The sequence below is a fragment of the Pleurodeles waltl genome, chromosome 2_2 (assembly GCF_031143425.1).
Source record: "Pleurodeles waltl isolate 20211129_DDA chromosome 2_2, aPleWal1.hap1.20221129, whole genome shotgun sequence".
Lineage (NCBI taxonomy): Eukaryota > Metazoa > Chordata > Amphibia > Caudata > Salamandridae > Pleurodeles > Pleurodeles waltl.
Genome location: NC_090439.1, coordinates 925,561,437 through 925,587,048, shown reverse-complemented (window position 1 = coordinate 925,587,048; position 25,612 = coordinate 925,561,437). Strand labels below are relative to the sequence as shown.

General features: G+C 44.0%; 1 protein-coding gene across 2 annotated transcripts in view; it reads right to left on the bottom strand.

The window, feature by feature from the left end:
• LOC138282757 (fibrocystin-L-like) overlaps positions 1–25,612 on the bottom strand; it is a 735,329-nt gene that overhangs the window by 152,458 nt on the left and 557,259 nt on the right. For both annotated transcript variants that reach the window (XM_069220628.1, XM_069220629.1), the window contains exons 62-66: positions 22,468–22,641; positions 19,596–19,699; positions 18,415–18,541; positions 11,537–11,661; positions 4,664–4,754 (exon numbers count right to left, since the gene is read on the bottom strand). In XM_069220628.1, the coding sequence (XP_069076729.1) occupies positions 4,664–4,754; positions 11,537–11,661; positions 18,415–18,541; positions 19,596–19,699; positions 22,468–22,641 (621 nt within the window). The remainder of the gene's footprint in view (positions 1–4,663; positions 4,755–11,536; positions 11,662–18,414; positions 18,542–19,595; positions 19,700–22,467; positions 22,642–25,612) is intronic.

Sequence of the window (25,612 nt, the reverse complement as noted above, 5' to 3'; positions counted from 1 at the left end):
GATCCCACCACAAACCGGAGATACTTCCTGTGTGACTTGAGTATCGGGATATGAAAGTAAGCATCCTGCAAGTCGACAGACACCATCCAGTCTTCCTTGTTCAACGCCAAAAGCACCTGTGCTAGGGTCAGCATCTTGAATTTTTCCTGCTTGAGGAACCAATTCAAGATCCTCAGGTCCAGAATTGGTCTCAAACGACCATCCTTCTTGGGAATCAGGAAATACCTTGAGTAACATCCTCGACCCCTTTCCTGCTCTGGGACCAACTCCACCGCGCCCTTGGAAAGGAGGGCTTGTACCTCCTGTTCTAGCAACAGGAGGTGTTCTTCTGAACAATAAGAAGGGCGGGGCGGGATGAGAGGCGGGAACTCCCGAAAGGGAAGGGTGTAGCCTTTTCCCACAATACTGAGAACCCAAGTGTCCGTTGTAACAGTCTTCCATTTGGTGAGAAAATGCTGTAATCTTCCCCCTACAGGAGAGGAGTGAGTGGGAAATGGTGGAAGCCTAAGGCTGCTTCCCCTGCTGCACCCCGCCAGAGGATGAGGAAGAGGCAGAGTGCTGCTGAGAGGCTCCTCTGGTGCGGACCCTACCTCTCCCCCTGAAAGATCTATAGGGATGGGAAGAGGCAGGTTGCTGATATCTTCCCCGAAAGGAAGAGGAGGAAGAGCCACGCCCAAATCCACGAAACCTCCTGAAAAATCTGGAAGAGGCCGTGAAAGAAGGAGCTTGGAGCCCTAACGACTTAGCCGTGGCCCTGCTTTCCTTAAAACGTTCCAAAGCCGAATCAGCCTTGGCTCCAAACAGTTTGTCCCCATCAAACGGGAGATCCAACAATGTGGACTGTACATCTGCAGAAAAGCCCGAGTTACGGAGCCAGGCCTGTCTCCTTGCCACCACAGTTGTGCCCATTGCTCTGGCTACCGAGTCGGTGGTATCCAGTCCCGTCTGGATAATCTGGGTCGCAGCAGCCTGGGCATTTGAGACAAGATCCAAAAGACCCTGGGGAAGCTCTGTAAACGATGAGGAAATGTCATCCATCAGAGCATGAATATACCTCCCCAGGATACAGGTTGCATTGGTGGCTTTTAACGCCAGACTGCAGGATGAAAAAATCTTCTTCGACTGCGCCTCTAGCTTCTTTGAATCTCTGTCCCCAGGCACCGTCGGGAAAGAACCAGGCGCTGACTTGGATGAACAGGAGGCCTGCACCACCAAGCTCTCCGGCGTAGGGTGCCTAGATAGAAACCCAGGGTCAGTCGGAGCCGCCCGATACCTCCTGGCCACAGCTCTGTGAACTGCTGGGGAAGATGCCGGCCTCTTCCACACCTCTAACACCGGATCCAGCAGAGCGTCATTAAATGGCAACAGAGGCTCCGCCGCAGCTGAGGCCGGATGTAGCACCTCTGTTAAAAGGTTTTGTTTAGCCTCCACCACCGGCAAAGGCAGGTCCAAAAAACTAGCTGCCTTCCGTACCACTGCATGAAAGGAAGCAGCCTCCTCAGTATATTCCCCCGGGGACGAAAGATCCCACTCAGGGGAAGTGTCCAGCCCACTGGCCGACTCCAGTCCACGCAGCCCATCACCCGAGTCCTCTAGCTCTCCTTCCTCCAGGGCTCGTTGGTACTCCTGCTCTTCTAATACACGGAGAGCACGTCTCCTGGAATGAAGTCGCTGTTCAATACGCGGAGTCGACAATGCCTCCGCCGAAGTCGAAGATCGGCGCCGATCTTCAGAAGCCACCGACGCCGCGTCCGGCGCCACAGGTAACTTCGGCGCCGACAAAAGAGCAGCTGAAGCAGATGGACCCACCGGAGTCACAGGCCGAAATCCCGACTTCGACGTCGACGGGATGGAAATCCCCGGGGCCAATCCTTCTGACGCCACCGGAGCGGCCACCGGCGCCGACACTGGCGCCGAGCCCACGTTCCCAAAAGGGAGAAAGGGCATAAAGGGTGCCGGCCGAAGAGGCGCAGGATCACCCAAAGAAAAGGCCAAAGGCCCAGCCGGAGCACCCCCTGGAGCCATCTGTTGGAAGATGGCATACATCGCATTCAAGAATGCGGAACTATCGGCTCCAGGGGTGGGAAAAGCCGGATACTGAGGTGCCTGTCTCGGAGGCGACCCCGACGCCGGCCTCGGCGTCTGCGCCGGAGAAAACACCTGAGGCTCCAATACCTCAATCACCGACGCCTGTCCAGGTGAAGTTGGAGACGCCGGAGAGGGCAACGGCGTCGAAGGATGCGGCGTAACCGTGGGACTGATCTCCCATGTCCTTCGGCGCCGATCCGAAGACCTGGAACGAGTCTCCTTTGAATGACGCCGAGATTCTCTACGGCGCCGGGAGTCTCGATGACGCCGATGTCTTGGAGAAGAAGACTTCTTGTGATGCTTCTCCTTCGATTTAGCCATAAACAGCTTCGCCTCACGTTCCTTGAGGGCCTTTGGATTCATGTGCTGGCATGAATCACAAGTCGAGACGTCGTGGTCGGAGCTCAAACACCAAAGGCAATCGGAATGAGGATCCGTCACCGACATCTTGCCTCCACACTCACGACAAGGCTTAAATCCAGACTTTCTCTGCAACATTATTACCACAGCGAAAGACTACGCAGCAAAAATACACTGTAACCAAAAAAGTAACAGTTGCTCCCTCGAAGATAACCGTTTCGAATGCACGGAAAAAAGGGAACTGACGTCCGCACGTCGTCGAGGACCTCTTATTGCCTGTATGACGTCAGACGGCGTCGCGTGGGCTAGAGTGACGTCCTCGTCGACGTGCAGAGACTAGTAAGAAGATTTCCGTCGAATGCTGGCGCCATGGGAGTATTCATTAGGTGAGGAATCCACAGGTAGTTGTATCCATCAGAAGCATATAATTCAACGGCTCACCTGTAAATGCAGTAACGGAAAGGTTTTTGAGTTAAAGTCATTATACTTTTTAACATTTCAAAACGCTGGTATTTTTGCTTTTCCTATCCTTAACTGTATTATACCAGCAGTAACTGTCTCATGTCCCAAAGCTTCATAAGAATTAGCGTGCAATGTGTCAGAAAAGTGGCATCACATATTCACTATCTGAAAATGCAAACTGACGTTATCCTCATGCTATGTGATATGAATACACAGTTTGTAAATTTACGCCTGATGAAATCTCCCACTGCGTTAACCATACCTGATTAAAAGCAACATTGAGCTACAGAAAGTTCCCCCACTAATGATCCACAACCCAGACTGACAGATACCCCTGACCATGACGAGGCTGGACATACCCTTCACCTCTCACTAAGTTGTGGTCCTTGGTGAGCTAGCAGACAGTCTAGACCCGGGACTCCAATGAAGTTGTACTGGGCTGCCCTCGTCAAGTCAATCTAGTTCAGAGTTGACCTAGTTTCTTCTTGTAAGCTCCTTATCTCTGACATGGACTCTTGTAATCATTTGAAATAAGGGTAGAATCCAAAAGTGATTTAATGTATGTCGATGTAGACTGGGAGACCATGGGCCCACAATCAAATACTTGAGAGATACTATTATAAAAGTCACTGAATCCGGAGACCATGTGAGAGAAGTGAGTGTGAAGTGTATTGCCCAGAAAGGCTGCCTTTTCAGGCCAGCAGAACTGTATATATGTGGGTCCTGGTGAAGGCTAAGCTGATGGTTTTCGGTTTCCAGCACTCTTACTCTCAATAGAACGAAAAAGATCAGCAGGTGACTGGATTCAGCTCATTTGTGTTTCTGCTCAACTGAAGACATGATTTTCAACTGTGGCAGTCCGGGCGCCAGCATAAGGTCAAAGTTGTTCAGCATATTTCAGTCCCAGGAAGATGGTACTCTCTCATCCATACCAAACGAGTTGCCTTGTTTCTTGAATGAGGCTTTGACACTCTCTCCTGATGAATTACAAGTGTACATCTAATATACACTGCTTACATGATTGCTTGAAACAAGGAAGTACCCATGCTTCAGTCTAATTTATAAACTTAATCGTACCTATGCATTATAGTTTGTGAACATTTTTTTTATTTAATAGTATCCCAGGTGTAAGCGAGCCTGTTTCAGGTTTGTGACTTCGGGCATTTCGAATGCCACAGACAAGCTGCAGAGCTTTACCCCTGATAAAATAGAATGGGGTAAGGACATTGATTACACCGAACATTAATGAGATTTGAAGTCTGACGATAGGCCCAATGCCTCAGCAAACCTGGATCTAAAATACATGTGAAGGTAGACTGTTTGGGAGAACAGAAGAAATGCTAGGTTTACTATGATGAATTTCTTTAAGACTACAGTGAATATAACAAATAATAATTAAAAATAATATTGTGATCGCTCACTAAAAATAATCTGTCTTAAATAGTTCTGTTAGATACACTAGATAGTTGATTGCTTATGTTCTGGGCTTGATTTAAGCCTGGGCATGCTTACTTATTTTTGATTTGACTAATACCAGTCACGCACAATCTGAAAAGTTCCATGAGGCATATTTTTCCTGGGTACAAATACTCCCGGGGCATTCTGGAAGACAGCTTGTGTTGATACATAAACACTAGGTTGAATTTCAAATCATTTGCACTTAAGGTCTATCTCCACCTTAACTGGATTGCAGACATTATTTCAAATCATGTTGCCAATGTAAGTCAATGGAGCAAAATTGTGACCAACTTACCTGAGCATGGTTCACCATTAATACGATATGCAACTCTTTCAAATCCTGCAACAATATTGTCCTGTAGGACGATCTGCCTGCCGTTATTTATCTGAAAGTACATATAAACATAAAAATAATGTTACTATGAAAAGGGACACAGGTGGTGTTGGGTGCGACAATGTTTGTTGGCACCCCCACATGAACACTTTCGCCACAGATTCCCTCATTAGCACCCTTAAACAGTGCCCCTTAACGCTCAATAACCACTCTCTCTCAGATGCATTTAGTTAGTTTCATAGCGTCGCTCATACCAGTGTAGGGTGTCAGAGCACTTCACATCACAAAAACACATAACATGCAGACAATCAATCATACGTGTGTAAATCAGCGTATAGGAAATGTTACCTAAGACAGAGTACTACAATGTGGAGGAATCACATGTCATCCATATTGGTAGGCAGTATAGTTAAGATTGCTTGGTCTGAAAACTCACAAACCCCGAATTTAAAATGCAATACTATGGTTGAGGGATCTCTTTAATAATAAGAACTGATTTTTTACCCAAATGAACCCTTTTTGTAACATTAGGTGAATGAAAGAATGGGGGAAAATCATAACGCTCTGATCAATACCTTGCAGTTTGCATGCAGCTTGTTGATGACAGTTAATAGTTCACTGCAAATAACAAAAGGATCTCCCTGACAAAACAGTAACCCACTGACCTATTTACATTAAATGTACTTTGTGATCTGCATCGTACACGTCCTTTGCAGCAGGCATATTAACCCTCTGTGCTACTTTAAGATGAGCCAAAAATTCCACTAAACAAAACTCGATCTTTCTCCAGGAAGAACATTAATCACTGTAGTTATCTTGACATTTTTATTGTTGCCTGAGAATTGCTGGAGGCAAGGAACAGGACAGTAGGGGATTTTAAAACCACCTTGTCCCTGTAAACACTGCGCCTCAGGCAAAGAAAAAATGGCTCATGGTACAAGTCGATTTAACACTGTGAATATATTTAACAGATGAAGCTGAAAAGGAAAAGATTATTTACAAAAAGAAAAGCAAAAGGTACAAAAATATTTTCTAGCTAATTAAAATACTATGCAGCCAATCCATATCTCCCTATGTTAAAGTATATAGAAAACTAAAAAACGGTTAAACTAAAAAAATAAATAGTAAAAATATTTTATGTTAATTATTATTGTAAATGAATGACATATACTTATTTCAAATGTCCAACAAAGTCTAAATAGTATAGCACTATTGACTTAATTTTGAATTGGACATTTAAGTAATGTCAATATATTAATTAAAGTAAACACATTTTTCTGAAATTCCCAACTGAAGTAAAAACAAACATTATTGTGCATTAGTAATTATTAAAATGATATATAGAATTAATAACAAGTAATTTATTGATATTTCATTACAATTTAATTATGCATTCATTTTTAAATGAAAAAGGTTGTTAAAATATTTTATAATTATATAATCAATGTTTGGTTCTCAGAATGTTTTAACATTAACTTATATTTATTTATATTTTTAACTATGTTAAATGATTTAATTTAGTTTGACATCATTTCTAGTGGGCTTTATTTTAAGTCCCTCCCTATATTAATTTCTATTGGAGAGTGCTGCAATATCAGTGGTTAGCCGTGTGTGGTGCTGGATTTACAACTGTTTATTTATGGCAATAGAAAATGAGAGTTGTAATTTTGGCCCCACTCCGTTATTGAGGAGGTGGAAATCTGAAGGTTTACACTATTGAGTAACTTTGCACTCAGATGTTGCCAATGACCAAAATTAGTAGAGTTACTCAAAAGTGTAAGAGTAAACCTACACCTGTAAATCGCTCACAACTGTTGGTTACCTTTGTGAATAGACCCGTTTCATTGTTCCTAAGAATAATTGGGGTATTTTTCACTCACTATATCATGAAAGTTGTAATTTGTGGTCTGGGCTTAAGAGTCAAAGTAGAGGATACCAGGGAACCTATTGCTGGTCAGTGTTACTTCTCCAATCATAATTTGGCTTACCTTTACATCACATACACTCTGTGCAAAAATGTCTTGGGTTGAGTCTGGGTGCAGGGCCTGGGCAAACCTGAAACCTCTGTAATAACCCAAATTCTAGATTATTTAGTGCTTGATATGCTCCTCAACTTTGGAAAACTTTGTGAAAGTGAGATTCAGCACATGCCAGCTCAGTAATATTCCCTTTTGCTTTAAAAGCACAGGGTGGGGGGTCAGACACCCCTTTGGTAGAGTATGTATATATGGGGGTCATTACGACCCTGGAGGACGGCGGAGAAGCGGCGGTAAGACCGCCAACAGGCTGGCGGTAAAATTTTTGCAATTATGACCATGGCGGTTACTGCCATGGTCATCCGCCACTTCCCCGTTCCGCCCGCCAGGGCGGAGACGACCGCTGAGCTGGAGACCTGGGTCTCCAGCCCGGCGGTCGTCACTATACCGCCGGCGGTATTTGGACCCGGCTGACCGCCATGGATTTCATGCGGTTTTGAACCGCCATGAAATCCATGGCGGTAAGCACTATCCTTCCCTGGCACTGATAGGGGTCTACCCCACCCCTCACCCACACCACAAGTCCTTCCCCTACACCCCCCACCACCCCTGCCAGCCCCCAAAGATGGCAGGACCCCCTTCCCCACCCCGACCCCCAACATCACATCACTCATACACACCTGACACGCACGCAGGAACCACCAACACACATACACGCACACACACCAACATACATGCCAACAGCCACACACACAGTCAGACACGCACACCCACATTCAAACATACACGCACATATCCATACAGACATACCTACAGACATACACGCACTCATTCCCAAACACACAACACCCCCGCAAGCATACACGCACTCTCACACCCCCTCTACATACACACATGCACACCCCCATGCACGCACACAACACACAACACCCCCCACCACCCCTCCCCTCACGGACGATCGACTTACCTGGTCCGACAATCCTCCGGGAGGGGACGGGAGCCATGGGGGCTGCTCTGCCGACACCACACCACCAACAGAACACTGCCACGCCGAATCACAGGACGTGATTCGGTGGGGGGTGTTCTGTTGACGTGGAGGTGGAGCAACCTCCACTTCCGCGCTGACCGCCAGTATGGCTGTTGGCGGCTCTCCGTCCGAAAAAGGACGGAGTGCTGCCAACAGTCATAATACGCCGAGCGGAAAACCGCCACCACTGGCGGTCTTCTGCACAGCGGTCCCTCGGCGGTCTTGAAAAAATACAGCTGAGGTCAAAATGACCCCCCAAATGTCCTATCTTAAACATACACTGCACCCTGCCCTTGGGGCTACCTAGGACCTACCTTAGGGGTGTATGACATGTAAGAAAAGGGAAGGTATAGGCCTGGCAAGTGGGTACACTTGTCAAGTCGAATTTACAGTTAAAACCGCACACACAGACACTGCAGTGGCAGGTCTGAGACACGATTACAGAGCTACTCATGTGGGTGTCACAACCAGTGCTGCAGGCCCACTAGTAGCATTTGATATACAGGCCCTGGCACCTCCAGTGCACTTTACTAGGGACTTACTAGTAAATCAAATATGCCAATCAAGGATAAACCAATTAACATACAATTTTACACAGAGAGCATATGCACTGTAGCACTGGTTAAAGTGCTCAGAGTTTCAAAGCCAACAGCAACAGGTCAGAAAAAATAGGAGGCAGGAGGCAAAAAGATTGGGGATGACCCTGCATAAGCAATAAAAAGTCCAACACCTACCATAAACTGATTTCGAAAGAATGGGCTGAATATTTTGCAAATGAAATTAGGAGCAGTACTGCTGTACCAAAGAAAAGTTAAACTTAATTAATAGCCTTATTTAACCAGTGTTTTCAGTCGATCCTATAGTCACCTTTAGCACACACTGCGAGAAGTTATCAGAATATTTAAATGGCAAGAAAAAGGATATCTACTTGCACTTCTTTTCTGATGCTTCCGTTGCAAGGCTAGATGATTCAGCACGGCCTGATGCCAGCAGGCCTATGCCCACACTCAACTCATTTCCTCTTCTGTGTCTGCCTGAGCTGCTTACCCTCTGTACTCAAGCTAAATCTGTTTCACCTGTTGATCTCTCAAATCAGGTCTGTTTCTTAAGCATAGTGACCCCCTCGTCCTATCTTGCTTAGAAGTGAAAAATGCTAAAGTTATCCACCTCCTGAAGAAATCTTCTTTGGATGCCTTCAAATCTGAACATTTCCGTCCTATCTCCCTTTTGCCTTTTCTTGCAAAGGCAACAGAGAGACATGTTAATTGCATTCTGATCAAGTTCCTAGATGATAACCACATCATGGATATCTCCCAAAACTGCTTAAGACTACGGCATAGTACGGAATTCACGCTCATCACGGTCACCGAGCAACTCTGCAGTGCCCTGGACGAAGGCTGATCTTCAGTCCTGATTCTGCTTGATTTGAGCGCCACATTTGATATGGTGTCTCATTAAATTTGACTTCACGCTTACAAGGCATTGCATAGGTGGGGAGGCACTGTCCTGGTTTGAGTCTTTTTTATCTGAATGTTCCTTCCAGGTCATTTCTCCTCCTATAGTTCCCAACCCCACATGTATCACACAGAGTCCCCCAGGGCTCCTACTGAGCCCTATCTTATTCAATGCTTATATCCAGCCGTTGTCACAGGTTATCAAATCTACGGAGATAGCATTGATATCTTATGCTGACGATACTCAGCTTGTCCTCTTCTTTACAGATAATTCCACGCTCGACTGGGCTAACTTCCAAAGAGGACTGCAAGCTGTATCGGAGTGGCTGAATGCCAAATATCTGCTTTAATCCAATTGAAATGGAACTACTTCTACTGAAAGAATATACCTACTCTTGTGATGACCACCGGTGGCCCTCCTCTTCAGGACCCTAAATCCTCCATCAAAAATGTAGGTGACTTCATGGATAGCACCCTGGTATTTAAGGGCCAAGCCAAGTCAGTTGTGGGCACCTGTTTTGGACTCTTGAGAAGCCTCAAACCTATCCTCAGTTTTTTGGACCCTAGCACCTAACAAACTATCATTCACAGGTAATTCTGTCCCAGTTAGATTACTGTAATATCCTGTATGTGACAACCAACACGTCAGGTAGTAAAAGGCTCCAGTTGGCCCAAAATGCTGTAGCTAGGCTGCTATTCTCTCTCCTGAAATTTTGCTGTCTCAGATCTTCTCCATAAACTGCATTGGCTGCCAGTGGAAAAGTGCATCCACTTTTAGACCTTGTGTGTAGCTGATGCACTCCCAGGGGGCCACTATTTTGTCTCATCTTATACTTCCTTACCAACCTTCCCGCTCCTTACGTTCAGAAAATCTCAATTTGGACACTGTCCCTCGAGTTAGGAGGGCAAGACTAGGCCCCTGTTCTGTGGGACTCACTACCCCTTTCCAACAGGAACACTAAGAGCCACCTGCATTTCAGAAAAACTCTGAAAACATGGCTTTTCTCCAGCTAGTATTGCCTCTTCTTTTCTCCCCTCTGTCAACTGGTAGATACAGTACAATTATCCATGGGGCCAGCGCTGGGAAGCCCCATTGTTGGAGCAGCTATGTGCTTCATCGGCACTGTAACATAACATAACAATTGCACCGTACTTGGGCAGAAACAATAAAATCGCCCCAGTATCATGCAGCTCGTACTTAGAGCTACAGTCTGTTAACTATATTTTAGTAACAGGACTGTGATGGAAACGACAGAGCAGGGGAGTGTGAGGCAGTGGCAATGGCAGTGATCTTGCCAGGCTACTGCCACTAAACAGAAATCAAGTATAGTCCTGTGGGACCATTATAAAAATTGTGATATAAAAAAAATATTTTTTGCACTACACATTTTGGTGGCCCAGTATAAGAATCCATTTCCATCATGTTTCGTGACCTGCAGATTGATTTTAAAGGTTTGATTCAACTCCTCCCCAATTCTTTTTGAGCAAAAAGGTGCAGATATTACTTTCTCCTCTCTTTCCTACAAGTTAATAAGCATTTAAATTTTAGATGACTAGCGATTATAGACTTAAATGAATGTGCTTTAATCTGCCTGTGTCGTAGTTGTTCAGATGTCTTTACATCTATGATGTGTTTTACTACCCTTTTCTTGTAGTATCCTTTAGAGTATCCTTTAGTTTCTATATATGTAGCTGTTTTAATTTAAACTGCAACCTTCACTAATCACAGCAACTGAAAACTGTTTCTCTTTTTATTTAATTGTATTGATTTTTTTAGATTTGTCCAGCGTTTTTAGCAAATTCAGCTTTTTTCTTCTTTTTGTGACTCAAGTATTCTTACAGACCTATTTTCGCAGTCTGGATGCAGTAAAGCTCCATCTTGTTCCCTTTGATAGCTTGAAGAAGAGTCAACTCCTCCCAGTAACTATGGCCCTATCCTTCGCAGCCAAAGTGCACAACACACACTGCCTTCCAGTCAGCAGATACAGGGCCAGATGACCATGCCACTGCCATTGGAACCAAAGCTGCTTACCGTAACAATACTGAGTACTATATAACCTGTGGGATTTGGAGAAATACAAACTTCATTTGAGACGTTTATTAAACTTCATTTTTCAGGAATGCAAGCTTTGAGACATATCAGCAGTGATGACATTCAATGATTGATGCATTCCAGAACCTTTAAACTAGCCAAACATGGATATTCATGTACAACTTTCCTTGACCAAAAAGGTTATATAGATTAGACCAACACACTTTATGTCACAACATTCTACTACTTTGCAGTAAAGAATCTGTATTTTTTCCATTAAGTATGGAATTTGGCGAGAAAACTCATTAAGTCTGAAGATATAGAGGAAGTCACAAATTAAGTTACCTCAATCCCAGCATGCCATAACAAATTGCTGTTTATCTCTTTCTGGACTTGGTAAGTTGAGGGACAAATTGCAAGAGTAACTAAGTTCCTCCGAGCCTTATTCCGCTGTCCCCAAAGTCGAATACCTGTCAAAGAAATCGACAAAAAAGAATCAGACAACTTTTCTTAAAATTTGATTGACTCTATTATTTCAGACATATTTTATTAGGAAAGTCACTGTTGGTAGCCCCAGCCCCACTCTGTTTTATTTTCTACTTTATCAAAACTAAGCACTTAGATAAAAAGGCACATACAATGCAAGTCCTTTTCATGTTTATCACAAACTATACTCCTGCTTTGTTGTGGCTGCATATAGGATGACAACTTAGAATCTGACAACCTCTTCTCCCAGGAGGACTGGAACCTTTTTGGATCCAGTCTGGCACCTGGAGGGTATTTGTAAGTTGAGGAATCTGCAAAAATAATTGTCCATTCCAAACACAGTGATTAGGACACACAATGAATAGGGCAATAAAAGCACAAAGTATGGCCCTCTACATTTAGGATCTAGGCAAACACATTCTATCCAGGAGAAGGTAATATCCATCACTTTGAGATGAAGTTCCCTTTCATGATCCTCTAAGGAAAGATGATAATTCCAACACATGATCCATAACAGAAAATCAGCTTGGTTGTAAATATAAGGGATGGTGCTAGTGTTGTTGGACAGAACTTGAAAGACACTATCTGAATTGGAAAGGGAGAAGTCTTTCTTGGTCGTTTGCATGCAGCTCTAGCATGTTTATGTGTAGATGCTGCTCTGATGCAGACCAAAGGCCTCATACCCACTGTTGCCCAGATGGGTGCAGCTGCCCAGCTAGATGGTGTCCAAGACCAAGGCAGCATGCACCTGCAGATGCTCATAGGGAAGTGCTAACAAAAAGTTGGAGGAACATATCCACCAGTGCAGATCTGGATGGAATGACTCCAGGATCTGCATTCGAGCAGATAGGCTCACTGATTTTGGAGCCACTGGTTTCTCAGGCGCCAAAGGTGCTCTCTCAGCAGCCATAGTTGATGAGGCACTAACAGGGAGCACAAGGCAATCAGAGTCTACAGGCACAGGACTTGCAGAAACAGGTCATAAACATTTGAATCATCTCCTGAATATCCACAATCCTCTCAGGAGAAGGATTTATGTGGGTTGTGTACAAATGCATCCCTCTGAAAGTCAGCCTCTTTGAGGTGTGAGATGAGGTTTTGGGTGTGATTGTAAAGTCCAAGTCATAAAGAAGGGGTATAATGTGCTGAAGATGATCCTTGTTGATATCTGGACAACCCACCTTTACCAGACTGTCCTTCAAGCATGGAAATACATGGACTGCTGACCAGCATAGTGAAGATGCCACAACCGCTAGAACTTTTGTAAAGACACATGGAGGAGAAATCTGGGCAAATGGCTGGACCATGAATTGATAGTTCTTTGACTCCCAGTGAATGCTGGGTGATGACTGTGTGTAGGGAGGATTGCAAGATGAAGATAGACATCCTGGATATTCAGGGATCAGAGTCAATTACCTGCTTTGAGGGCCAGCAAAACTAGGCTCATGGAAAACATACTGAACTTATCCTGCCAAATTAACAGATTCTAATGGCAAAGGGAACCAAGAAGTAATGAGAGTAGAATCCTGTACCCTTTTTTTCTACATAGAGGAAACTCCTTGAGGAAATGGAAGGACAAGAACGTCTGCCTGCAAAACCAAGGTTTGTAGGCAGAGGTTCCTGGTTGAAGGAGGGCTGCCTGGTGGGAAGGATGGGAAGTGTAGGGCCTAGCTCAGTTCAATAGCTTGTAATCCCTTCTCGGTTGGTGGAAAATGGTAGACAGTGCATGAAGGGGAAGGGAGTCAGAACTCATGAATCAGGGATGACAGAAAAATTAGCATGGAGTGGAACTGCCTTTCCTGGTGTCCCCCAGATCCACGCCTTCTTCAAAGGAACAGTACATCTGTTCGGGTGACTAAGCCAGTTGCAAAATCTGATACTGCTAAGACTGCATTGCCTAGGAGTAGCCCCAAAACTTCATTTACTGTTGGTGGAATTGGTTTGTTGGGTAGGCTAGGCCAATCAAGCATGCCATGGCTCTACTCTTTGAAGAGTTCCGTGGAGGAGTTTGCTTTCTCTCTAAATAGCCATTTGCCATCATAAGACATTTATATCAGGCATGTCAGGACATCTTTACAGTCTGTGGAAGTCTATAAATTGTGATGACGTATGGTGGGACACAACTAAACATGACCATGTATCATGACATTGAAGTCAGTGTCTGCTGGATATATGCAGCCCTTCAGGAGCTTATTGGACACATCTAAGATATCATAGACCATATCACAAAACAGAATTTGTGATGCTTTCAGTCAGGCTGATAACAATTGTGACCTTTGTTGAGAATGACTAATGCGTCAGATTCAGGTCTGAAAATGTCCTAAATGCAGGCAAGCCCTAACCTTTTGTTTTGCCACTAGGATAATATCACTGATTCTAGGGTTTCTGAGGTGGCAGAGTGATCAGCTCTAAAGTCAATGGTAGTGGAGCTGAGCACATGGTAGTGGTGCTGAGCACATACTTCTCAGAAGCGACACCAAGGCATGGGCCCTGGGAGTCAGATGATTTAATGATCAGAGTAGCAAGTGTTGACTACCTCTCATGGACCAGAGGGCAATTGGTCCATTCTGAGAATATCTGTCATGGGCTATTGGAACACCTTGACCTGCATGAGATTGGCTGACAGGTCAGAAAGTCCAGGTTCATCTTTTTTAACGTCAGAATTAGCTCCAACGACAGGGAAGAGCCAGGCATCGGAGAATGGCATTAAGGTACTGATGAATTCTGGAAGTACTGATGGGTAGCTGCCTCAAGGAAGAAGAGAACCTTTCCGTTCTTTGGCTGTTTTGATGTTACCTTAGGTAAGGTATTTTAGGAGATCCTTTGCTGTCCAGTATCTTAACTAGACAGTAACAGAAACATTTTGGTGTATCCCTGTGGAACTTGGTGAGAATTAAAACAGACCTCTAATAGACTTCAATTACTTCACTGAAAAGTGAAAAGGAGTCTCAGGTCATGACACCATGTGTGCTGCCCAGACACAACATGCAGATGGTGTATGGTTCAAACAAGGAGATCTTCCTGTAGCATCTGTGGCATGGTTTGAAACCTGAGATCTTAGGTTTAGATGTTTGACCTGATCAATGTCAAAAGCTGAGTAATGTTGACAGTGAATCATCACAGTTCCAAACTCACGTCAATGAGGCATGGAAATAAAGGAACTGGTGCCAACCTGCAGATATCTGCCATAAATACTCCAATGTCATTACATATGGGATAGATAGAGTTGCAGCTGGAAATGGAAACATTTTCTCGATTCCATCTCATGCCCACAGAATGTTTATAAGGAAAGACATCTGAGGAAAGATTTATCCATCGGAAAAGTACAGTCTACAGAAAACTACCATGCCATAAGAATAATAGCACTCCACAAATCAGTAATCTTGCTGGAAACATAAGAACAGGATATCAATGTTTGAACACATAAGCCCTCATTTTAAGATTGGCGGTAAATGCCGCCTACTGCCGCGGCGATGGCCGTCTACTTCTGCGGTGACGGCCGCCAAAAGACCGTTGCTGTGGCTACCATCCATCCGCCATATTATGACCACAGCTGGATTTCCGCCACAAGAAGGGCGGAAATCCAGCTGTGGCCATACTGATGGATGGCGGTAAGGTGGGCTGCTACCACCAGCACCGCAACGCCAGTAGACCACCGCCAGCCGTATTATGACAAATAATACGGCCTGGCGGTGTTCTGCTGGCGGCACGGCTGGCGGTAGCAGCGCCCGTCCCCTGCCGAAAGACCCTTTAAATCCAGGTAAGTCAGGTCTCCGACAGGGGAGAGGGTTGGGGGCTGTTGTGTGTGTGTGTGGGGGGGTGTGTGCATGTATGTGTGAGTGTGTGCGTGACTGCGAGTGTGTGTTTCGTGTTATGTTACATACCTGTATGAATGTGTGTGAGTGCGTATATGTATGGAAATGTGAGTGCATGTATGGATGGAAGTGTGAGTGCGTTTATGTATCAAAATTGGAATGCGTGTCTGCGTGTATGTTTTGATGTGTGTGCGGATGTGTGCGTGAATGGATAAATGCATGCGTGTATGTATGTGTGAATGAGTGTGTGTTCATGTGTGTGAATGGGAGCGTGGATGCAGGGGGGGTGGGGAGGGCGTTTGGAGAGGTATTGGGGAGGGGGCCTCCTATCAGTGACAGGGAATGAGTTCCCTGTCACTGATAGGGCCTGATTGTTGATTGTTTTTGTGGTTTTACAAATGCCATGAAAACCATGGCGGTAGGCAGGGACATAATCCCGCCGGCGGCACAATGGCAGCCGCCAGGCTGGAGATGGTTATCTCCAGCCCGATGGTTGCTACCTCCATGACGGTCGCAGCCTGTTGGCTGTACTAACGCCACATTATTGCCGACCGTCGGGGTCATAATGACCCCCATAATTCCTTGAAATTCAGTGTAAAGCTGCTTTACAAACACTGCAGTGCATAGAATTGATTCTTTGCTGATAAAATAATTGATATTATGTTTGAATATCTGGCAGCAAAAACTATTTTCTGTCTTTATCTACTAATGCAAATCCTGTTTGGCAGGAGGATGTCAAAGATGTTCATGTTTATTGCAAAGACAAACAAATCTCACAGAGGAAAACTATTTTAATATTACTCTCCATTGCAAATTGTAAGTATAGACATCTGTGAATGTCAATGTTATCATCTGGGTGTGGTGGTTATGTGCTGAAAAAAGAATACTGGAGTGAGCCCTTTTAGTGGGAGGTGGCATAAAATAAGTAAGGACAGAAATGGAGTAAAGGTCCTTTACTTAGTAGTAGGTCTATTGGTGTTAGGATCATTTTCTAATCATTCTGTGATTTCCAATGCCTTTATCATTGGAAAACACTGTGTTACTTCTCTGAGATGTAGCAAGCTGTATGAAGTTTATTAAGGCCAGAACACACTTATTCAGCCTCTTTGTTTTCACTTAGGGTTGGCAGAAGCCAATCTACTTGTCTCACATTACTTTCAATAATGTGAAATGCCAACAACCTAATCCAACATCATCACCAGTTTTAAGTATCCCCATAAATAGATTATGTTGGATAAGTGTACAGAAGATGCATTTGTCTTCAGCTGGGAGCAGATAAACCTGGTCACCTTACCTGTGGTGTTACTGTGCACAATAAGTACAATCAGAGTCTAGTTGTTAGTCATTCACAGTCCTAGTTCAATGCCAAGACTGGAGGAATCACGTACCTATGTCTATCAGCAAGTTTTGTTTCCTGCATTTAAGACACTAGCAAAGAGAGTTTCCTGGGTACCCCGTAGATAATGGCTCACCTTTTGAATACTGACATTTACTGTAGACTAGACAGGGCACAGGGTTCCTTTTCAGTACTAACATATCTCAGTTAGCTAATCTTAAGATTTATTTAAAGACAGGGGATGGAACTCCTGGTAGTCCTGCACCAAGAATGCTTCAATTCCTCCAGCCAGGCAGCACTTACAACATTGTAAGCCTTTAAGTGGTCTATGGGCAGTAGCCACCCAAACTACGCTGCACAAATTCTTACTTTAAAGTCATCTTACAAGGTCAGGGGTTTCTCACTGGGTCTGTTCCATTCAGTATACATAGACCTTCTAGGACTGAAACCATCTTTAAATGTCAGAAACCAACCTGTAGACCAATAACAATCTTCTACAATATGGTCACTTTTCTCAAGCAGGACCAGATGCCCTTCTGTGGCAGAAAGCTTGTTCTCCTCTTCTCTTTAAAGGTCCTTCTCCTTTGAGGTAGGAACCATGTTGGTCCTGAATAAGGCCTCTGAGCAGAATAAGCCTGGAACCTCTCACCCTTCCTTATGTTAGTTTGCAATGATTTCATTTTTAAAGCTTGCTCCACACAGCCCCATTTTCAGGGTCTGGTAATATGTTCCCCACAATGCACTCTACTGGAGGATCAATACTTATGGCAGCTTTCCCCTGGGCAATGACCACTCCAGTCCCAGTGGAGAACTGCAAAAGGGTACTTGAAGACACATCTCTGGATTCCCCTGAAATGTGCACAATGGTATTCTAGGTATCGTTAGGTCTCCCAAACCTTTCCTTTACCAAATTTCTGTGAACCATAGCATCCGTAATATAACAAACAGGGCTTTGGTCTGGCATCTCTGGATATTTGCAGGAATGTCACTCAAGACCTCAGGTTTTGTCACAAACCAACAAAGGAATCGAATGTGACTACAGCCTTATGGTTTCATTGAATAATTTGATCTTTGGAAGTTAAAAATAGCTGTTCGGTTGCCAACAGTCTATCGAAAAATCCCTTCTGGAAATTTAAAATATCAATATATAATTCAATCTCTAATAAATCTGCCATCTGGGTGTTCAGTATCTGAAATTGTGCCCTCATCATTATCAGTATCATTTGGGTCAGTGATATTATCTGTTGTGGATTTTTAAATGTAAACAGACAATGTTCTGGAGGATACAACACATTTCAATGCACATCAAAGCCTCTTTAGGAAAACTGAGCAACATTGGTAAAAGAAAACAATATTGTTCTTGAAGGTTTAGGTCAACATATGTTTGTGACAATGGGAGATCAGTCAGCTGTGAACCCTAATTTTACAATCATAGAATGCACCACTACATATTTTATACTTTCACATATTTTAGTATAACATCATCGTTAAATAAGAAAATACTTTCATCATTTAGTTTATCTGGCCATACAATCTCTTTAACATTATGGACGAAAATTAAGATGTACAATGTACTTGCATATTACCTTCTCCAACAGTGAAATGAATGATGTTGTCATCAATGTTTAGCCCGTTTGTTCCAAAAACTCCAATGGCTGGAGAAAATCCATTGTGGAAAGCACAACCCTGGACATACGACTCATTGGGCTGAACCTGAAAAATACAAGATAATGTAATTTTGCTGCAGCAAAAGAGGGGCTTCAAAACAATGGAAAACTAAAAACATGTATATTTGTTTGGGGTTATTTATATGTGCACATTCTTATTTCCATTTTGCAGAGGCAATGCCAGACTCATAGGTGGTGGAAGTTTCAAAGATAATTTACCTCTGGACACAGAAATGACCAGTGGTGCCAATGATGCCACCGTTAGTCAATGCTGCTCTATTATAGAGTCCAGTATAATAAAGCAAAGTCTGCTCATGTCTACCAGTGTGCCATGTGGAGACATAGGGATTGTGCTAAGTCATTACGCTGAGGGACTGATTACGACCTTGGTAGAGGGGATTACTCCGTCCAAAATGTGACGGATATCATGTCCGCTATTTTACAAGTTCCATATGATTTAATGGAACTTGTAATAAGGTGGACGGGATATCTGTCACGTTTGGGATGAATTAATACCCTCCGGCAAACCCGTAATAAGGCCCTGAGTGTCTCAAACCACATAGCGCTATACTGCAGCCCCTAGACTCTCCATCTCCCTTATATTTATATGGAACATAAACCATATCTAATGATGGCACTTGAACAAGTAAAGTATGGGAGAACCCGGCAGTGAAGAGAAAGTTAATTGAGAGGAAGGGGAGATGGGCCCTGAATGATTTCCCTTGTTTCCACTGAAAACTGGATGACAAGATCTTGCTCTGAAACTCACAGCTCAGCCATCTAATTGCCGGCATGCTCTCAGGCTCTTTCCATCTCAACTATAGAACACGTAATAGAGCAGATGGAACATCCGTTGCATTTGTGATGATGTAACCTGTCCGCCAAACTCTAATTCAGATCCTAAGTCAATGACAGCGTTCTAGTGATACACCGTCTCCCACACTGGCCACGCGAGCATCCTCTTTTGTGTGTATGCACTCAGAAATATTCCAGCTTCAGTAAACAATATTCAAAAGTTTGATCATTACGTAGATAGGATAGGGGAAAGATCAAACGGCGGCTTTCAAAACAATGGATATGAAAGAAACACTGTGACGTACCTCATTTAGGTTGAGGAAGGCGAGTGAATATCTGGGATCGTACTCATCCCTGTGGCCCTCCTGGCCACTGTGATAGAATTCAACATTTTTAATTCGTGCACTTCCTATATAAAAATAGATAACTTTAGCAAATGCTTTTTACAATAATAATGACCAAAGTAAATCAAAATTTGTAATCTGAACATTCATAGACAGCTTGGCATTCAGTTTGGAAAAAGAGACACATTCTTAAACTGTTCTCCCATAATTTTCTAAGTGATTATTTTCAACTCGGTTTCAACAACAACAGTTTTAATATGAGAGCAAGATTCAATAAATAGGTATTTTAAAATTTTAAAATATCGAGCCAAACCACATACACTGGAATAATTAATAACTAATAACACCAGAAATCACTACATTGGTCTTGTGGGTGCTTAGCTTGCACAAGTCATAAAATTAAAGTATTTTCTTGCAATAGCCTCCCTTTAAAACCGTCACGATTGCACACAAAGGTGGTCATTACAACCTCGGCGGTCTTCTAACAAGACCGCCGTGCGGAAGACCGCCAGTAGTGGCGGTTTGCCGCTCGGCGTATTATGACCGTTGGCTGCACTCCGTTGTTTTTCTGACAGAGAGCCGCCAACAGCCATACTTGCGGGCGGCGGGGAAGTGGAGGTTGCTCCACCTCCACCGCCACGCCAACAGAACACTGCCCAGCTAATCACATCCTGTGATTCTGCGCGGTGGTGTTCTGTTGGCGGTGTGGTGTTGGAGGAGCTGCCCCCATGGCTCCCGTCCCCTCCCGGCGGATCGACGGAACAGGTAAGTAGATCGTCCGTTAGGGGAGGGGGTGGGGGGGTGTTGTGTGGGTGCATGGGGGTGTGCGTCTGTGTATGTAGGGGGGTGTGAGTGCGTGTATGCTTGCGGGGGTGTTGCGTGTTTTGCGAATGAGTGCGTGTATGTCTGTAGGTATGTCTGTGTGGATGTGTGCGTGAATGTGTGAATGTGGGTGTACGTGTCTGACTGTGTGTGTGGATGTTGGCATGTGTGTCGGTGTGTGTGCGTGTATGTGTGTTGGTGGTGCCTGCGTGCGTGTCGGGTGTGTGTGTGTAAGGTAATGTCAGGGGTCGGGGTCGGGGTGGGGAGGGGGGTCCTGCCACCTTTGGGGGGTGGCAGGGGTGGTGGGGGGTGTAGGGGAGGGAGTCGGGGTGGGGGGTGTGGAAGACCCCTATCAGTGCCAGGGAAGGAATTCACTGGCACTGATAGTGCTTACCGCCATGGATTTCATGGCAGTTCCTACCGCTGGAAATCCACGGCGGTAAGGCGGGTCAAAATACCGGCGACGGTATTGTCATGGCCCCCGGGCTGGAGACCCAGTTCTCCAGCCCAGCGGTCGTCTCCGCCCTGGCGGGCGGAACGGAGAAGCGGAGGATGACCATGGCGGTAACCGCCATGGTCATAATTCCAAAAATAAGACCGCCAGCCTGATGGCGGTCTTACCGCCGCTTTAACACCGTCCACCAGGCTTGTAATGACCCCCAAAATATTAAAGCAGCACAGCCCTTCTTTCCTTCCTGATTTTTAAACTCTAACTTCATCACCAAACCAGTCCTTACTCTATGTCAATCCATGTTTTTTAACTGCACCTCAAGAGGAGTTATTTGTGGGGACACCTCCTTCTGCGTCGGAGCATAAAATTGAACAGCTCCTCCCCAGCTGCCCTGTGTGCAGAACTGAATCCAACCAAGCATAGAAAAGTTCACCTAACCTGTTTTTTTAATCCGTAATATAACTCCTTTTACAGCAGGCATGCTATGTTATATCTTATCGCAAAGAAGCCTCGCACTCTATAGATGGAGCACAATATATGTCACTTGCTGTATTAAGCAACACAATCTACACCAACCTATCTGCGAGGGCAATGTTAAATACCAAGAAAGTAGCAAAAGAAAATAAATAAAAATGCTTCCATTGAAAAGACAGACTGTATGATTTTGTTATTTCCTTCCCCCTTTGTGTGCATTTGCTCATGGGCATAGCTACAGTTGATGTGCGACATGTTCATTCATCACATTCTTTTTAATAGATAAGTTCTGCATTCTGTTTTAAAAATTATAGCTTTGCTTACACCTTTGCCACCACTTGCTTAGAAAATCTCAGTATGCAAATTGTTGTTAACCAAAAACACAAGACTCGCTCAGATGTCACACAATGAAAAGAGCACCCTGGAAATTGCAGAATTGTGTGTTGGCATGTTTTTCCATATGCATACTGTAAGCCTGCAAGCCTGTGAAATTGTCTTACTATATCTGTGCTATATCTGTTCCTGGGTGCATGTGTGTCTGTTAGCCTGTATTCAAAGAAGTATGTAACTCTCTCTTTTTGCATGTCTGCATATGTGCCTGCAGGGGTGTCTGTGTGTGCATTTGTGTGAATGCACTACACAAAAACAAACCTCATTTGTCATCAATTCAATGCTTGTCTCATCTGGTGCCAAGATCTCTGGTGTAGCCTGACGTTACGCACAACACATTCGTGCAGGTGGGCAGGTAAGGCACCCGAGACGCAGTGAGCTGAAGTGATCAGCCTATGTTGCCCTTATGTTCTCAAGTGTGGCCTCGAGTTTTTATTACAAAGCCCTTGCATGACTCCTAATGAATAGTCAACCCCCCTTGCTAAACTTTGTTCTTCGCTGAACAACAGATGAATGGAAGATAGTGGAAATCCCAATTACAAGGGACATTGTTTCTAAATGTGCTGTATCCCATGTGTGGTCCACCAAGTAAAGTAACTAGTCCATTTCCCCACAGCATGTTCACAAGATGGGCAAACAGTGTACTACATCCACAAATGATAGAAAATGGGACAAAATCCTTGGTTGTTTTATTACCTCGGTACACACGGCCATTCGCTGTAAACCTGCTGACCAGCACTCGGGCGCCAAAAGACTCCTGGTACCACCCGGGATAATCTTCACCAATTATTTTGATGTTTCTGCTGAGGAGGCCAACATCTGCTGCCAGAGTGTAGCTGACATTGGTACCTGCCACCTGGTGAGTTTCAGCTGTAAAAAGAGGAGATTTAATGAAAGATCGTGCACATTGAGTAACTTACTCGAATTAGACCATAGCATCATCATTTATCTCTATTTCAAGAAGATTACATCATTGGAAAGGATTCACAGGAAAGAAATTAAAATGTCACATCTGTCTAATGTTTCTAATTTTATAAATGGCAGTAGCAAAATAACCTAATATACTACATCGCCTTGTGAACCAAAGTGCAAAGAAGCAAGAAAAAGCATGGGTCAGTTTTCCAAAAAGTACACAAGATCTCACCTGTAGTCAGTGATTGACCCTCAAAAGTCCTCTTTATTTGTATCAATAGCACAGTGAGTTAATTAGCAATTGCAACACTAACAACTAAATGCTTTCCACGCTCTCTTTTGGAGTTGTCAGTTGTATATTAGATATTTCACACATATTTATTCCTCTTCTCTTCTTAAATTGCTCAGTGTGAATTTAAATAACATTCTCCCTCTTTCCTCACATACTCATCGGAAAATTGCTGTGTGCATTCCTCAGTGGAAGGTTGGTAGAAGGTTTGAGGTACGAAGATACTTCTCGGGAATGCCTCTCTTCACATTTCTGTTGTATCCTGGGCCAGGTATGGCTGACCGGCACCCAGGGCATGCTGGACAGGTGCAGAGTAAATACAGTGCACACGCACCCAGGTCCAGATCTGGGGCAGGACTCCCTACGCTCAGTCCTTAATACCCCTTCATTTGGCAAACCACATTACAATCCACATGTTGAATCAGGCCACAGAAGTTATGGCGCCTTCTCTGACCACACCCACATATGTAAAAACTAGCTGTCAATATTTGTCCACATGCCAACCATAAGGCAGGGGTATCTTTTGAGAAAACCAGTGCAGTAGTTCTCATTCTGTAGCGTGCTTATTTATTTTAAGAATCTTAGAATTAAGTCCATTTGTCGCACAAAGATAAGAAACTTTGGCCCATATTTATACGTTTTTGCACCGCGTTTGCTTCATTTTTGGATGCAAAACAGCGCAAACTCAAAAAATGCCGCAAATGTGGCGCAAAAAAAAAAGTAAAAATATGGGCCTTTGTACTTCCACTAGGGTCACATGCATGGATTCTGAGGGAAATCCTCTGTCTCGCCCCTGAGGAGAAATGGCTCATAATAATAGATATTTCAGGGAATACTTATCAGGAGGGCTGTGAGTAAGGCTATAATCCTAATATATATTGACTTAAAAGAGAGTTTCTTTCTGGAGGAAGCGGTGGAGAACCCACTTTCCTCGCCATTTGGTGATGGTATAGGTTATTGACACAAGAAAAAGGAAGTGACCTCAATGAAAACTCTCAGATCAAGATAACTCTGGGTTTTAGTCAAAAAGTACATCCTTCAAAAAGAAAGCAAATCAAATGAAAGCTTTTTTCATTTAGAAATGAAGCATTATGAGAGAGAATTTGTTCCTGCAAGGAAACATGATTATTGCATTCACAACGCATTAACTCAGAGGAAGCAGAAAACATTATCAAACTAAAATAAACTGTGGGCCTGATTTGGAGTGCGGCAGATGGAGTTTACTCTGTCAGAATGGCGAAAGACAGTACCTGTGCATTGTCACGCGACCTCAGTATGCCACATTTAGAGTTGTCCGCATGCCCTGCAGACAACTCTCTACCTTACAGGAACTTCTGTGATGGCAGTGCATGTCAATGTAGGAAAGTTTAACGAACACTCCCGTCAGACATGATCACTGGTAATCAAACTTTTCAAGAGCTTTTTGTGTTTCAAAAACAAACTCCCCAAGCATTTGGGATGAAGTACCAAGTAAGCCAAACCCTAAACTTGGCCAACATAATTCTGGATACTTCAGACTGCAAAGATGGAGCATAATGCTGTTCTGAAGAGGCAAATGGTCACGAGGAACAATCCTTTATGAGTCTGGTTGTAATACCCTTTGAAAACAGCAGGTAAGATTCCCCCTTGCCAAAGTGGTTATTGGTGAATTTGACAACCGCATGCTCAGTCCCTTTACTATCAACCGTGCCATGGGTTTAAAGTGGATTCCCACAGAGGCCGCAGAATATATCATTGGATGGATTCACGTCTTTGGGCAAACTGGTATGCCTTTTGATGAGGACAAAGGGGGTTATTCTAACTTTGGAGGAGGTGTTAATCCGTCCCAAAAGTGACGGAAAAGTGACGGATTTACCACCAGCCGTATTACGAGTCCATTATATCCTATGGAACTCGTAATACGGCTGGTGGTATATCCGTCACTTTACCGTCACTTTTGGGACGGATTAACACTCCTCCAAAGTTAGAATAACCCCCAAAGTGTTTACACCCTTTCTGCTGAAGGCAGTGGTTACCCCAAATTCAGACACACGCAAACTAGTACTAGGGTCTGACCTCAGACCACACCAGGTTCAGAAAGAAACTAAAAACCTGGCTATTCTCTGCATGAGGCAAGTGCTGCAATTTTAGGTTCTGGAGAAATCTAGCACTGTGATATCCCTCTGAGGATGAGTGTCTACGCTCTAAAAATATGATAAATAAAAGAAAAAAATAAATAGGGCAGTCCATCACCACACTAAGAGCCATATGTACGAACACATTTTCCCATTGACACAGAATTGGAAAAACTCTTTGCTACATCTGGCCCTAAGTCTTTTCTTGCCCTTGAATCAGACTTCAGAATCCTGCAGAATTATTGTTACCCCACTGTGTCCCTTCATTTGGCAAATCTTTATTTTTTTAACTTGTATCATGAGAAGGGGTTTTGTCTGTACCCTAGAAAATGCACTATAAGTGAGGACGATAAACCTGACTCAAGCTCGGTTCAGGTCAAAGTCTTAGCTTTCGCTGGGCACTAGTGCCCAGGTGAAGCTGGCATTATTAAGCTCTGTGAGACACCTAGATGCACTATCTTCTGACAAATGAAACACCCAACACTGCTCTGTCCACAGACAAAAGCCCCGGCCAACTTGCCAAAGA